Source organism: Pseudophryne corroboree, chromosome 4 (assembly GCF_028390025.1).
Source record: "Pseudophryne corroboree isolate aPseCor3 chromosome 4, aPseCor3.hap2, whole genome shotgun sequence".
Lineage (NCBI taxonomy): Eukaryota > Metazoa > Chordata > Amphibia > Anura > Myobatrachidae > Pseudophryne > Pseudophryne corroboree.
Genome location: NC_086447.1, coordinates 440,912,639 through 440,928,692, shown reverse-complemented (window position 1 = coordinate 440,928,692; position 16,054 = coordinate 440,912,639). Strand labels below are relative to the sequence as shown.

General features: G+C 37.9%; 1 protein-coding gene across 1 annotated transcript in view; it reads left to right on the top strand.

Moving 5' to 3' along the window:
- Window positions 1-8,331, top strand: part of TBX18 (T-box transcription factor 18) — a 37,752-nt gene extending 29,421 nt beyond the window's left edge. Inside the window, exon 8 of the mRNA XM_063916921.1 lies at window positions 665-8,331. Within this exon, the coding sequence (XP_063772991.1) occupies window positions 665-1,383 (719 nt within the window). The 3' untranslated portion in view covers window positions 1,384-8,331. The remainder of the gene's footprint in view (window positions 1-664) is intronic.
- The last annotated feature ends 7,723 nt before the right edge of the window (window positions 8,332-16,054 follow it).

Below are 16,054 nucleotides of genomic sequence, written 5' to 3'. Positions count from 1 at the left end.
GGGGGTGGGGGGTGGAGATGTTAAATTTAGGCATTAGAAGGAGTGTCAGGGTTAGGGTGCAGGGATGTAAAGGCTATGGCTAGGTACTGGGGAGGGGGGTTAGGCACTTGGAAGGGGAGGTTATGGTTAGGCACCAAGCAGGAAGGGTTAGGTTTAGGCAGAAGGGAAGGGAGGGTTAGGGTTAGGCACCACTGGAGAATGTTAGGGTTAGGCACCACCAGGGAGGGTTAGGCACCCACAAGGAAGAGTTAGGGTAGGGGGCACGGGAGGCTTATGATACTTTTGGAGGGTTTGTTGGGATTCCGATAGTCGGAATGCTGATGTCGGGATTCTGACCGCTGGCATCCCATCCATTGGGATATCATACTGAATCCATATATGGAGTGAATGGGGGAACCCTGTTTTACACATAACTTTCTGTCTAGTCCATGTAAATGTATTTCCATAAACACTACATGAACATGATCCTTCAATGTCTGATCATTTTCCTATGCACTACAATGGTGTAAAGGTAAGTAAGTGAAAGTACATTGTCTTGGAGTGCCTTCATGACCATTTGGGGAGAACTCCATGGTACTTCACAGAGGATTGAATTACCATCTTAGTTGTGCTGTTTATATAAATATATGCAACAGTTTACCTATTATACTTTTTTTCTTCTTAGGAAATGCAGGAGCTTCCTCTTTATTGTCTGGACATGGATCAGCAGCTACTCATCCTCACTTATTGCCAGGTTCCCCATGCACTTCTCCTACATTTCATCTAGGAGCAAATACAAGTCAGCTTTGCAGTCTGAATCCAGCAGATTATTCATCTTGTGGCAGATCCAGCCTGGCACTTAACAGATACAGCACATCTCTTGCTGAAACATACAACAGACTTGCTAACTCAGCAAATGAAACCTTTGCAAACTCAAGGACACCCTCCTATGTTGGAATGGCAAGCAGCACTACAGTAAACATGTCTATGGCAGGAGCTGACAATGATAACTTTGGGTGTCCCCAGACAAGCCTATCCATGCAAATTTCAGGAATGTCACCTCAACTGCAGTATATCATGCCTTCACCAACAAGCAATGCTTTTAGCAGTGGGCAGCCACACCAAGGTTCTTACAATGCATTTAGACTACATAGTCCATGTGCTTTGTATGGATACAATTTTTCCACTTCCCCTAAACTAGCTTCAAGCCCTGAAAAAATGGTATCTTCACAGGGAAGTTTTTTGGGATCCTCTCCAAGTGGAACCATGACCGATCGTCAGATTCTTCCCCCTGTGGATGGGGTTCATCTCCTAGGTGGAGCCGGACAGCAAAACTTCTTTGACTCTAGAGGATTAGGAAGTTTAACATTATCAACATCTCAAGTATCTGCACATATGGTTTGACAGGGAGTGTTATGAAAGCATATGTTTCTTTATGGTAATGAACTTTTAACTCATTTTTATTTAGTTTGTAAATTATGTATATGTGTAAATATATTACCACACAAGCAATGCACTACCTTGCTGTCTATGTGGTTTTAATGATTGTTTTTTGTATTTCTTGTAGTTTTCTTATGCACAAAATAAATAGAAAAACAGACACAACCACTCACTTAGGAAAAGTCTTCCACCAATTAAACGTGTTCTGCAAGAACCATTTGTAAGCTATGTTCTTGTATATATTCTGATATTCAGCAATTATAATAATGAATATAGAGTTTTAAAAACAGTTTACATTGTTTACTAATATATTTGTTTAAAGAGCTCCCTTGCAGTTTCACATAGCAATATGGGCCAATGCAAAATTAAATCATCAATGCAAAATGACAAAAGGCCGTTTATAGTTTAATGTGTTTTTGATAGCTTTGGGATAGCTTAATCTACTGTCAGGGTCTTCAATAAAAAAATGATGTAAAGGGAAAAGCTGGGGTTTTCCAATTAATAGCAACCTGCACGTTTTTCTGATGGTTCTCAATGGAATACTGTACCAACACCTTTTTTCTAGTTTAATTTTTAACTTTTATAATTAATTCCAGAAACAGGAAGAAATTGGTGAAATAATTTCAGAAATGAATAAATTAAGGATATGAAAACTTGTCCGGAGTATGGAAGATGTGTTTCATAGACATGAAGCACCATGCAGTCACTTTCATTTTCTAAACTGTGTGAGAAAACTGGAAAATAAATATACCAATTGGTGGTTTGTGAATACCTTCAGTTTCCTGGTGGTTTTACATCTACCACATCTACTAAAGTCGAACAGCAGATAAATTGTTGAAAACCACCAGTTTAGATGACACCATTGAACACTATGCCACCCCAATTTTATTTATAAGTGATAATTACAAACCACCAAATTTATCAAGTAGCTGTTTTGCAAACCTCAGCTAAAGCTGCTGAAAAAAATCATCATGTTAGGATGCTCAATACACAATACCAAACAATGTGGTCAATTATTATATATTATTAATGAAGCAAATAACATTAATAAATCTTTTACACGAGCAATATTATTTTATTACTATATTAAGAAGTAAAGTTAATGTTTATTTTTTTAGAATGCAATATTATTTATGTATTCAATATATTATATGTGCAATAAAATATTTTTATGAATGGGCAACAATTTGTATTTTATGATGTAGGCACTATATAGAGCCATTAGATAATAATTGTTGCCCATGTCAAAATATTTTTCCCCCCCCCCAATCTATATATATAAAATCGTATGTATGTATGTATATTTGTTCCAGCATAACTCTGGAATGCCTGGAGCAATTTACACCAAACTTGGTACACATATGCCTTACAATCTGGAAAGAAATACTGTGGGGGTTAGAGACCCCTATCACCCATAGGGGTGGGGGTGGGAAGGGGGTGACATGTAAAAATCCATAATTTTTGTGCATAACTCTGGAATGCCTGGAACAATTAACACCAAACTTGGTACACATATGTCTTACAATCTGGGAACAAATACTGCGGGTGTAAGACACCCCTAGGGGTGGGAAGGGGGTGACATGTAAAAATCTATAGTTTTTGGGCGTAACTCTAGAATGCCTGGAGCAAATTACCACAAACTTGGTACACATATGACTTACAATCTAGAAAAAAATACTGTGGGGGTAAGATACCCCTAGCACTCCTAGGGGGTGGGTAGGGGGTGACATGTAAAAATACACAGTCTCCGGGCATTACTCTGGAAGGCCTGGAGCAATATGCACCAAACTTGGTACACATAAGACTTACAATCTGGACAAAAAAACTGTGGGGCTAAGACACCCCTGGCACTCCTAGGGGGTGGGGGTGGGAAGGGAGTGACATGTAAAAATCCATATTTTTCTGGCATAACTCTGGAATACCTGGAGCAATTTACACAGAGGCACACATGGGTAGGGGCAGAGGCACCCATGTGTAAGGGCAGAGCCACCCACAGGTAGGGGCAGAGGCACACATTGGTTGGGGCAAAGGCACCCATATGTAAGGGTAGAGGCACCCACGGGGAGGAGCAGATGCACACATGGGTAAGGGCAAAGGCACCCACAGGTAAGGAAAGAGGAACACACAGGTAGGGGCAGAGGCACACACAGGTAGGGGCAGAGGCACACATGGGTAGGGGCAGAGGCACACATGGGTAGGGTTACAGACACACACAGGTAGGAGCAGAGGCAAACAGGTAGGGGCAGAGGCACCCATGGGTAGGGGCAGAGGCACACACAGGTAGCAGCAGAGGCACCCAAAGGTAAGGACAGAGGCACCCATGGGTAGGGGCAGAGGCATATGGGTAGGAGCAGAGGCACCTACAGGTAAGGGCAGATGCACACACGGATAGGGGCAGAGGTACACACGCTTGGGGGCAGAGCCATACTTTAGTGTCAAAGATATGCAAGGAGACCTAGGGCCCTTTGACAAAAAGCCTGCAAACCTAACATATTTAACATACAGTGGGCGGAGCATGGCCTGTCATCCCAGCATGTACAGCACTAAACAGGGCAGCAGCAGAGGCGGGACGGGGAAGAGAAGGAGGTGGATTATTATCCTCAGAACTAGCATTTTGACAGCATCAATCTGGGTAAGGCCAGAGGTGTGGCCTGACAAACATTGGCATTATTCTTTAAATTCCATAGCGAAGCATGGGTATTCAGCTAGTTAACAATAAAGTAACAAGTAATACTGCACATTTAATATAATAAATAAATAAGTAAATAAATAAATAAATAATATTGCACTCTTAAAAAATAAACATTAATTTTGCCCCTTAACTTGATAAGGTCTGTGCTGGGGTTCATGCCACCCCTTTAATGGCTCCAAATGCAGCTTGATCGGAAAAACCTTAAAAAGAGGGCTACACTGCTCTCCACTGGGAGAAGGGTAAATATATAGCTGAGAGGGAGTGATTCATAATGGGGATGATGTTGGGCAGAGCTGTGAGCAGACTGAAATGATCCAGTATATACTCAAACCCTTTACTAGTATATTAATAAAGCAATATTGCCTCCATAGAATATGTATTAATGTTATTTATTTCATAAAGTGGTGCATAAGCATTGCCATTTGGATATTTATTTAATGGGGGATGGGGGTGGGGGCAATGGGGCTTCAGAATGAAAAGATAATTTCTATAGTAGACAAGTTTGATAACATGATAGCTGTCGTTTACTAATGAAACCGAATTTCCAAGAATATTATTGGCCAGGATTTGCTTTTGTGCCCTTTGTTAATATGATATTCTTCATATCTTGACACTTATTAAGTTCTCTTCAAGTGGTGTGTTATTGGTCAACACGGGGACCCCCCTTTCTCATGAGGGCATGTGCCTTATATCCTTATTTGTCCTCATATGTCCTTATTTGAAAATTGTAGTGTGTGGGGGGGCAATTTTCTTTCTGGCAAAGGGCACCAAAAAGTCTACTTTAAGTATTGGTTTGCTGCCACTGCTACCTCTAATGCTGTTGCTGACTTGATTATATAATTATTGTATTTAATGGCAAATGCAATTTCATGGTATAAACGTTATCAATAAAATAGAAGTCCTGCTGTAACATTCATTGCTGTTAACATGTAAATAAGTTACCAGCAGTAACCAGTCAATTAAAAATAAATATTAATTATTAATATTTAATTAGCAAAATATTCCAGTGTGACTAAAACTGTTTACACAATAAATAAATACCCCTACTATATTTTTGCATTATTTAAATAATGTGCAAATTAGAAAAATTAAGAATTTCACTTGTTTTTATTGTGTGAAAATTTTTCTATTTTTTTTCCACACTCCTTCCTCTAACCTTTGCTGTGACCAACAGAAACATAATTGCACTGCTCTGAGTTTTTGCACTTAAGATTTGCACATTATTTAACTATGGGTATTTAATATAGAATTATGACTGTATAGTAAGTGCCATATGAAATGACATAAGTAAGTAGAGGTATGGGCCATTTTCACTATAATGCTTAGGATTTAGAATTTTCACATAAATGCACAACATATGAGCACCATGCCTAAATGTAACTAAAGCATTTTAAAATTACAAGTCTTTCCACACTGTACCCCTCCATTACACATTGCCAGGGCAGCACTGATCCTACAGTATCCGTGGGTGGATGCTCTTGGTGATCAATTATCACCAAGTATCAAAAAATATTTATTCATATTTTCTTGTGTGAGGATTTTTGGGTACCTTTCAAAACTGACTGCTATGTACAAAGTCAGAAACCACTATTATTATAAACTAAAAATAATTGAAATAATCCAACAAAGTTTGAAAATACACATATTCAGTACAGGTTTAGTCTCCCATATCCAAAATGCTTGGAACCAAAAGTATTTTGGATTTTTTATTTTTCTGTATTTTGGAGAATTTACATGCCACATTGAGATATCTTGGGGATGGGACCCAAGCCTAAATACTAAGGCCGGTATCCATTTGCCAGCATTAAATTACCGCACTGCAAAAACAGACTTTTTAGTCTGCTGGTATTATTGGGCTGTCCAATTACAGCCCATTTTTACCATACGGTAAATGACCCATTTTTTTGGACAATCCAGAATAACTTCTTGGACTCATGAGTTTTCACGTAAAAATGGTTCTATGAGGGCTTCTTATCAGGGATTCTGCTTTGTGTGCCTGAGGCACGCAAACTCTAATCCCAGATAAGTGCTGGCTGTCAGGGGCTAATTGGATAGCCCTGAGGGTATCCATTAACCACGGTAATTTACCACAGTTAATTGGATATCCCCCTAATTGCATTTATGTTTCATAAACACCTTATACACACAGCCCAAAGAAGAGGCATATCTATAATGGGTGCAGTGTGTGTAGTGCACAGGGGCACATGCTGCACCATTTTTCAGTACTTACCTCTCAGTCCAGCAGTGCTATGGCAGTGCTACAAAATCACCAGTAAAATGGCGCTGTTTGCAAACGGGACCCCTACTCTCTTAATATACCCGTTGCCTGAAGGTAACTTTATACAATATCTTTAATAATTTTGTGCATGAAACAAAGTTTGTGCATATTGAAGCATCAGAAAGCAAAAGTGTCACTATCTCAGTCACACTCAAAAAATGTTGGAGTTCAGTTATCATATTTTCATATCATATTATGGGAGACTTAACCTGTATATGTACTTGAATAAAAAAAAATTATTGTTGTGTAAAAAATGTGGAATACGGAAGAGTGGTATGTATTGAAGATGATAACACTGAAATTTTATTATTTAAAGTGACCAGTAATTTATACTGCTGCTTAGGTGAACAACAAAGGCAGCCACTGAGATGAATGCTTTTCATGTAGTTTGGACACAAAGTTTTCTGTCTACAGCAAATTCTGCAAAATGCTCATATTACCAGTTATTTATGCACACTAAGGTGAATTTTGTTTGGAGCCAATTAACCTACCAGTATATTTTTGGATTGATGGAGGAAACCAGAGTACCCGAAGGAATCCCATGCAAGCACAGGGAGAATATACAAACTCCACACGGTTAGGGCCAGTGTGGGAATTGAACCCTTGACCTCAGTGCTGTGAGGCTGTAATGCTAACAATTACGCTGTCCATGCTATACAGTGGAATTACAGATATCATAATTGGTACATACTGTATTAGTAGAAATAGTCATTAAAAAAAATACATAATATGCAGAAATTAATTTGATTAAAAATTAACAAAAAGAAAATATAAGTTACTATATATAGAAAAACTACTAATTGCATTGAAGTCATTTATTTTTGTTATTTTAGTTAACCTTTTAATAAAGTTCGCTCCTGCAAATGTTTTAACTTTCTTATTGACCATTCCTTAGAGGTTATAATAATAAAAAATTTCAGATAAATTACAAGGGGTAGGTGGGGGATTTTTGCTGGCACACAGAAGACTTGCAGCCAATAATCCATTTGAAGGAAGTCATATTGCTATAAATAGCTGAAAACAATAACCAGTGCTCAACTGCACAATAAATGTAAACATATCAAATATAAGTTCTATGAACTTATATACATATATATTTGTGAGTTATCTTTTTATTGTTTTGTTTAAATAATAGCCATTTTGTATGTTAGGTTTAGCAATCTTTAAGACAGCAGAGTCTTTGAAATATAAAATATAACAGTAAGAAAAACCTAGGGCTAATTCAATTCACAGATGAACTGCAAAATTTTTCACTATGTATCCATCAAGGGACTGTCACTGTAGAGCAAAAGTCTTTAATGTAATGGTAAAAAAATAGATTTTACTCAGTAAATAAATTATTTTATTTTATTTTAATCATTCATGGGTCCACTAGGTTCATCTATTGCTTGCAATCTAAAAATATTAAACATATTCTTACAATCTTAAGTACCTTTCTCAATCAAATTTAATAATATTGGCATTCCAAGATATATTTTGAAGCCTAAAACATTATATTGTCAATTTTCATACAATCTCTAGCTAGGTGGGTAATTTACCGGTAAAGTCCTAAATTTAAGGCTTGAGGTTTTTTTTTACTTTAGCAATTTACATAATCACTGAAGACCAACTATCTACTCAAGCATCTTCGGACACTGCTGAAATAAAATGCACTTGGACAATGACTTGCGCATATTTGTAAAACTTAAGCATATTTATTATTTCAAAATCTTATCTGTCTGGATTGGGTTTGCCTCTGATGAGACACATCTGATATTGCCCATGTTCGAAAAAAGCTCTACATACTGTATATTTTTTTTAACATTTTGATTACAATTTAAGAATTTAAAATAAACATATTTGATATGTCACTATTATTTAATTTGTAATGTTTATTTTTTAAGTTTCCATTTTGAAGGTAGTGTAGTTTTCATTGTTATTAAAATGTTTTTATGAGAAAATACATGTTTGTGTATTTTTACTTATTTCATCTTTATACTAGAATATAGAGGCTATGGATCCCTGTGGTAAATAACTTAATAACATTTTTATTAAAATTTAATTAAATATAAAAAAATGCCTCCAACAATCATAATATACAGATAGTCTGATAGTAATTTGTAATTGTATGTATGTGTATAAAGACATGGGGCATGATTCAGAATATATGGGAACCTGAACTTTCAAGTTGATATTTTTATGGGTGGCCTGCGCATGCTACTAAGACCTTTTGGGGGAGGTATTGGGGAGTGGTGGTAAAAATGCAGGAATGTCGTGACCATTTTGGAGGCATGTTTAAGGCTGTGACTGTGATTCCATACGCAGCTGCAATGTCTCCGGCATCTTACATCCTGCGGCCATGCTTTGTTACCAAAGGGCTACTCTGAAATTCAATAATAGACTGATCTACATTGAATGCTGCATCTTTGTATGCAGCTGCTGTGATTTGCAAAGCCACCACTGAGTGTCTCAATGCAAATCCAGTTAGCAGCGACTTTTGCATATTATTGCACAGCTGCTGCACACAAATTTGCAGCTGCAAAAGTATTTGTGTACATCTCCGTATCAGGCCCTAGAATACATAGCGTAGATGTACAGTAGATAAAAGATATAATATGCAGAAGTTGATATAAAGATTTAGATTATGTTTATGTATTTTTTAAATTTTAGATATTTTAATTTCAATAACAATTATATATAAACTTAGATTTTAATACTATTCAAGAACTATAGTAATTAATGGTGGAATATCCATTAAATGCTTAAAGAAGTAATTATATAGTGTATGCACACTATACAAGTTTGTGCACCAGCATTTTGAGGTAATTTACAAACTTAAAATCTAAGACAATGCAAAATCAGTTTTGTGTTCCATGTGACCCTCAATTTGTCAAGATTTCCACCAAAGAGCATAGATTTATGGAGCAAGATGGCAGCCTTGGCAATTGAGCAGAACTTTGGACAGAATGTTGCTTGCCTCATGTAGATGCACACAGTAGATGCATCATGGCACATAGGTTTATAGGATAGGGAAATATATTTTTTTTTTCATGAGATTATTGAAATAAACTAAAGGGGAGAGGAGATTGCATTGATGAGAGGCATTCCTTTCTGTGTGGAGTTATATAGCTCAGAACAGTGATCTTCTTGTCTCATCCTATGCTTGTGATGTTTTGTGCTTCCATTTAGTGCTTCAGAGCAGAAGGTGTTAATGGCACATCTAAGTGCCTTCTATGTGCCTTCTAAAGCTTTACACACAAAAAAACTATAAGTGATGAAAACAGCGCTGATTTCTTGTGATTAACTAAACAATTTGAGTACTAAGTGTGAATTGTCCTTATCATGTACATTAAAAATGCTGAGGATGAGTCCCACTTGTCCTGAGGGCTCCATATTGGTTGTAATTATGGGCCTACACTACAGAAAAAAATGTGTAGTTCAGGAGTCTGTGGGAAGCCTATTTCCCCCAACAGATTTGGAGAATATTTTAATTTGAAAGAGTGGAACAGAAACTTGGCAAAAGTTTTAAGAAATGAATAGGGCTGTATTAGATGGTTGGTTTTGATTTGTAAATATGCTATTACACTATGGGCATCTCCCAATTATCCCCTTTTTGCAGTTTTAGTTTATAAATGAATCTGCAGAGTGGACATAATGTGTCCCCCTTCATGTGTGCTGGGCAAACTATCTAGATCATTTATTATTAACTTCAGTCCTCGTGTACAACCAACAGGTTACATTTTTATGATTTCTGTCTGCGGAAATAGGTAATATAATTACTGATCCAGGAAAATAGATTAACTCAACTGTCCATGATTAAATACATCCAAAAAACATGACCTATTGCCTTTTTTGGTGCACATAGGATGTTCTTCATAACTGAGTCATTCTGTTTTCTGGGGCAGTCATATACTTAACAAGCTGGATAAAATGTATGTAGATAGGTAAATCAGACAGTAAATTTACAATTACCTGTCAAAAGGTATCTGGACATTAACAACATTGGATTAAATTAAATAACATAGCCCAATAATCTACAATGAAATGTCACAATTACAGATTTGGTAGGCTAGCCTTGTTTCATCATCTTCCCTGATAAAATTGAAATATAATAAAAGATATGTTTCACTACTGGTGCATACATTTTCTTATCTTATTAACACTTCTGTGGAGGTTGGAGGCATGGTAATCTGCATATATCAATGGCTCAGGTTAGAGCATCATAGCAGGAGCTGCCTAGGGCTAACATTAAATCCTGGCCTTGGTGCCAAATCACAATCGGTTCCTACTGCACCTACACATACCCCAATATCTGCTCCAAGTCCTAAATGTAAATGTTTTTGGCATTTCCTTTATTGGTTTAGAATACAGTTCTAAAAGTGTTGCAGCTTAGTATAATCTGTGTATATTTGGTTTTGTAAAATGTACATTGTTAACAATAAAGATATTTCATTGTACTGTTAATTAGTAACATATGTGGATTATCAGGGTACTTTACAGAAAATTATATGAATGATTTTTGTAATGGAATATCGTAGCTCCTATATTACTTTGCAACATTCAACACCCTGTGAACCCCATTTGAGATCTCTTGCCCTGTAGAACAATCTGCTTTTAATTCTTTGTGCAATTTAGAATACCTGAATGCGACAAGTCCACATCAAGCTACAAAGTTCTATCTGTCCTACATCTGACATCAGATGATGCAACATTTTGCAACTGTATCAATTGTACTGCACACATTCATGCATTTCACATAAACACCGAGCAGCATATGCGCTAAGTAGTACAGATGTGCACATTAACAAACAACTGTGAAATACCTTTTTGAACATTTTCACAACAATTGAAAAATATATAATACAAATGGTAAAGTAATTGTTTTCTAATTGTTCCATTGACTGTAGTTCAGAACATTAATTGCTCTGTTTATATTATATTTTTTTCAGTTAAAGAACCTTCAAAAAATATAACATTACAAATGAATTATCTTGTTAACATTTTGGGTAGTCTGCAATCCATATTTAAAAATTCACAATGACCTGAATATTTGCCTGTCATTAGATTGACACATAGATTGACACCTGTTTCAACACACAAGCAGCCCCTATCTGTGTCAGAAAAGGAATCTGCTGGTGACTAGCATAACAAGGACTGAGAATTGTAGCATACATCATAGCTGATGTCTCTAGATTGTTGGTGATGGCTCTTGTCTCCAACATTCCAATGTCAACTAAATTAGATTGAGTGTTCCAGTTACTATCATCTGTAGAGTAGATTTTGTTTGAACTGAGTGAGTTATGTTATTGGTGCACTACTGCTTAGGTTAGGACTAATGCAACCCTATTCTGAACAGTTGTCACCTACAGTACATTCAATTATCAGATTTCTGTATTGAATGTTAAATACAGTTGACTTTTTCACATACACTGGAATTAGTTTTCATTTATTTTACAATGCTGACAGTTGAAATGGTCTGGAAAACATTGTTACATAAGGAAGAACTAGCATTTGTTTGTTTCATTATTTAATAAAAACCCCCATTGGTTATTGATGCATATAACAGGGCTATTGATATTAATGGAGTACTGCCAAATACATGAACATACATAAAATACATTCTGCCCTTTTATACATGGAGCAGGACTCCACACATTAAACTGAATGGAGTCGTGCACAATACCTAAAACAGACATGTCCCTGGCCATATGTAGCTTGAAGTACCATGGCTGACTGAAAAACTAATACATTTGGTGTTGATACACTTTCAGCAATTTAGCAAGTGTTTAAAAACAGAAATCAGATTACTTTAGCATTGTCTAATTACTGATATGGGTTAGTGAGAAATGAAAAGTGACTTACCTATAGAATGTTACCAAATTAGCATTCATAGAACAAACACTGAAAACATACTTAACTCTTGCTGTTGGTAAAATCTATAGTAATGTAAAGGCCCATACACACAAAGAGATTTCTGCAAGAGATGTGTGCAGAGCAATTTAGCGTGGAAGGTGTCCCTTGAACATCCCGGTGTCTAGATCTCCCATACACACATGAGATGTGTGCTGAGCAATCTGTGCTAAATAAAAAAAAAAGACCTATTTAAATAGTGTGTTGGTATTATAGGGTGGAGGGTGTGTCTTTTTCTGTTGTGGAATTGCAGTGGCCATTTTAAAATCAGTGCCTTCATTGGTCTGTGTTTAGGTGGTTTGCCTTCTGCACTGTGCTTTGAGAGTTTGCTGTTTATTTAAAAGTGCTCTTGCCTTTTATCATGGATGACTAACAGCTGAGGATATTGTACTGCCAGGCTGCTGCAGTGATTGATTTGGACAGAGAGGGAAGGATGAGGGAGAAGAGGGAGAGGAGACTTACTCGGTCTTGCTGGACCAAGCAATGGCTTTTGGAGAGGGACTTCATGTCTCATACACCGCTGCTACGCGAGCTTTGGGACAATAATCCTGAGGACTACAGGAACTACCTCAGAGCCGAAACTAGGGGGGGACGTGCCCCGGGTGCTTGGCTCTAGGGGCGCTAATGAGCCCAGGTCTTCTGCAGCGATCACTTCTGCTGGCTCCCCGACAGCAAGTGACCTGCTGTAGGGTGCCAGCAGCACTAGACGAGGCTCCCTGCGGTTCCGGGATGCGGCCGCCGGCACATCGCGCGTGTGACGTCATGACGTCACACGCGCATGTGGCGTCACATGCGCGCACCCGGCTACAGAGAGGACGGAGCCAGAGGCGGGAGTCTCGAGTATCTGGCGACCGCGTCTTCAGTAGAAAACCATGCATGCGCACCAAAAAAGTAGGTGCGTGCTGCGGCTGCCTGGCACAGTATCAGCACTGGGTGCCGGGGCTAATAGGCTAAAAGCCTGGCTGGCTGGCTGGCTGCAGTAGTACACAGCACTGATGTAGGAGGAGGGGGGAGCTTAATAAATATACACTGTGACTGGCTCTGTCATGAAATGTAAATTTTTTTGCAACTAGTATCACACATTATATTTATATATATATATATATATATATATATATATACTGTATGTGTATATATATGTATATGCATATATATATATATATATGTCTATTTCTGTATGTATATATATAAATGTATATATTATTTATATAAATATATATTATACACATATAGAAATATAGATTATAGAAAAAGAGGAAAAATGGCGCCCGAGGGGTTTACAAATACCCTTATACAAAGACTATTGCTTAACAGGATTTGCAATCAATATTTATACAGGTTTTTAAAACACATAACGGACTGTACTTTTCATAAAAATTTATTAAAACAATTATACAGAAACATGAAGCATATCCATCATTATTACATGTACATTATGATGTAGTTTCTCCTACAGAAATCAATCAATGGGATATGGAGGAAAGAAGGCAACCTTTCTGTTGTATCCTTATTCTTCCTCATTAAACATTCGGAGATAACATCAACAAGTAATACAGTAATCCAACGCGTTTCGTCTAGGAACTAGACTTCATCAGGGGTGCGTCTTAGATAATAATGTCTATCCAAGAGAGTGATAGGCCTAGATCATTGGCCGAATAGGTTCATACGTGGGCTTCCAAACATCAATGAGGCGTGAAATAAGGGCATAAAGTCAGCCTCGTGAATCTGGTAACTCAGATTACGAAGAGCTCAAAAGGGAAGCATTCGTATGAAAAAAAGAGGAATCAGCAACTTCATGCACACATGGAGGACCTCAGAAGTCACAATACAGGTGAAAAATGCAGAAATCTATACAGAGTCCTTATGGTATCCTATGGATATGATACCTTCCAAATAGTGATCAGCAGTGAGCCAGTGATCATGCAAGATCACTGGCTCACTGCTGATCACTATTTGGACTCTGTATAGATTTCTGCATTTTTCACCTGTATTGTGACTTCTGAGGTCATCCATGTGTGCATGAAGTTGCTGATTCCTCTTTTTTTCATACGAATGCTTCCCTTTTGAGGTCTTCGTAATCTGAGTTACCAGATTCAACAGGCTGACTTTATGCCCTTATTTCACGCCTCATTGATGTTTGGAAGCCCATGTATGAACCTATTCGGCCAATGATCTAGGCCTATCACTCTCTTGGATAGACATTATTATCTAAGACGCACCCCTGAAGAAGTCTAGTTCCTAGACGAAACGCATTGGATTACTGTATTTCTTGTTGATGTTATCTCCGAATATTTAATGAGGAAGAATAAGGATACAACAGAAAGGTTGCCTTCTTTCCTCCATATCCCATTGATGGATTTCTGTAGGAGAAACTACATCATAATGTACATGTAATAATGATGGATATACTTCATGTTTCTGTATAATTGTTTTAATACATTTTTATGAAAAGTACAGTCCGTTATGTGTTTTAAAAACCTGTATAAATATTGATTGCAAATCCTGTTAAGCAATAGTCTTTGTATAAGGGTATTTGTAAACCCCTCGGGCGCCATTTTTCCTCTTTTTCTATACTCTATTTTCTTTGCTCAGTTCCTCCTAACAAGGAACTCAGAGGAACCAGGCAGCCCATCCTAGAGATAGCTATACTTAATCGCCTATTTTGAAACCAATTAGCGCAGGAGGAGAGTGTTTGTGGAATAGAAATATAGATATATAAATATTTCACCACTCAGGCAGGTCTTTTGAAGTGTTACAAGTATATTGTCAGGTGTCACATCAAACAAGCAATGTTCCGGGGCCCATAGCCTCTCCTTTGCCCCTTTGGGCTACGGGCCTCGTAACATTGGCTAATATGATGTGACACCTGACAATATACTATTTAGTACAGAGGGCACCTGGGCCATTGCTACTATTGTTTAGGGGTGCCGGACACCAAGGACTATATATATATATATATATATAGCTGCAGCGTTCCCCGGCACTCACAGTATCACCAAGCAGCGGGCCCCGGTGCCCTCCTTCATAGAGTTTAGGTAGATATAGCGATCGAGGCGGCACTCGTTGGACTTATAAAGAAATAGCACACTGTACAGTACTACCATTTTCTTATTATTTTATTTTATTTCTTTTCTCCTTTTTTTGGGGGGGGGGTGGGGGCTTTTTTTTGGGGGGGTGGGGGGTGGGTGGGCCCCCCGAATTACTGCCTTGCCCCGCCCCCCGAATTACTGCCTTGCCCCGGGTGACAGAAATCCTAGTTTCGGGCCTGGCTACCTGCGCATGAATGATGACATGTTCCAGGAGCTGCTGCGACTGGTGATGCCTCTCATTAAAGCAGGACACAGTTATGCAAAGGGCCATTTCTGCTGAGTAACGGCTGGTCGCTGCCCTTCGCTATCTTGCTACTGGGAGACCACTACAGGACCTAAAGTTCTCCACCCTGATCTCCCCTCAGGCTTTGGGAGAGATCATTCCAGAGACCTGTAAAGCATTATGCAGCATGCTCCAAAAGGAGTATCTGAAGGTAAGAACATGTATAGTAGCAACTGTTTAGGGACACTATGAGGGTCAGCGCTGAATTTAGATGCAGCATATTTTAATGTTAAACCATTTGTCTTTGTAGTTGTTGTGAAAACTACATGTCCCATCATACCTAGTCACAGTTAAATTGTTTCCAAAGTTTATAAAGGCATGCTTGGACTTGTAGTTTGATATCAACTGGAGAAACAGTTATTGTTTAAATATGCTGTAAGGCCAGTGCTAGGATGTTCGCCGCT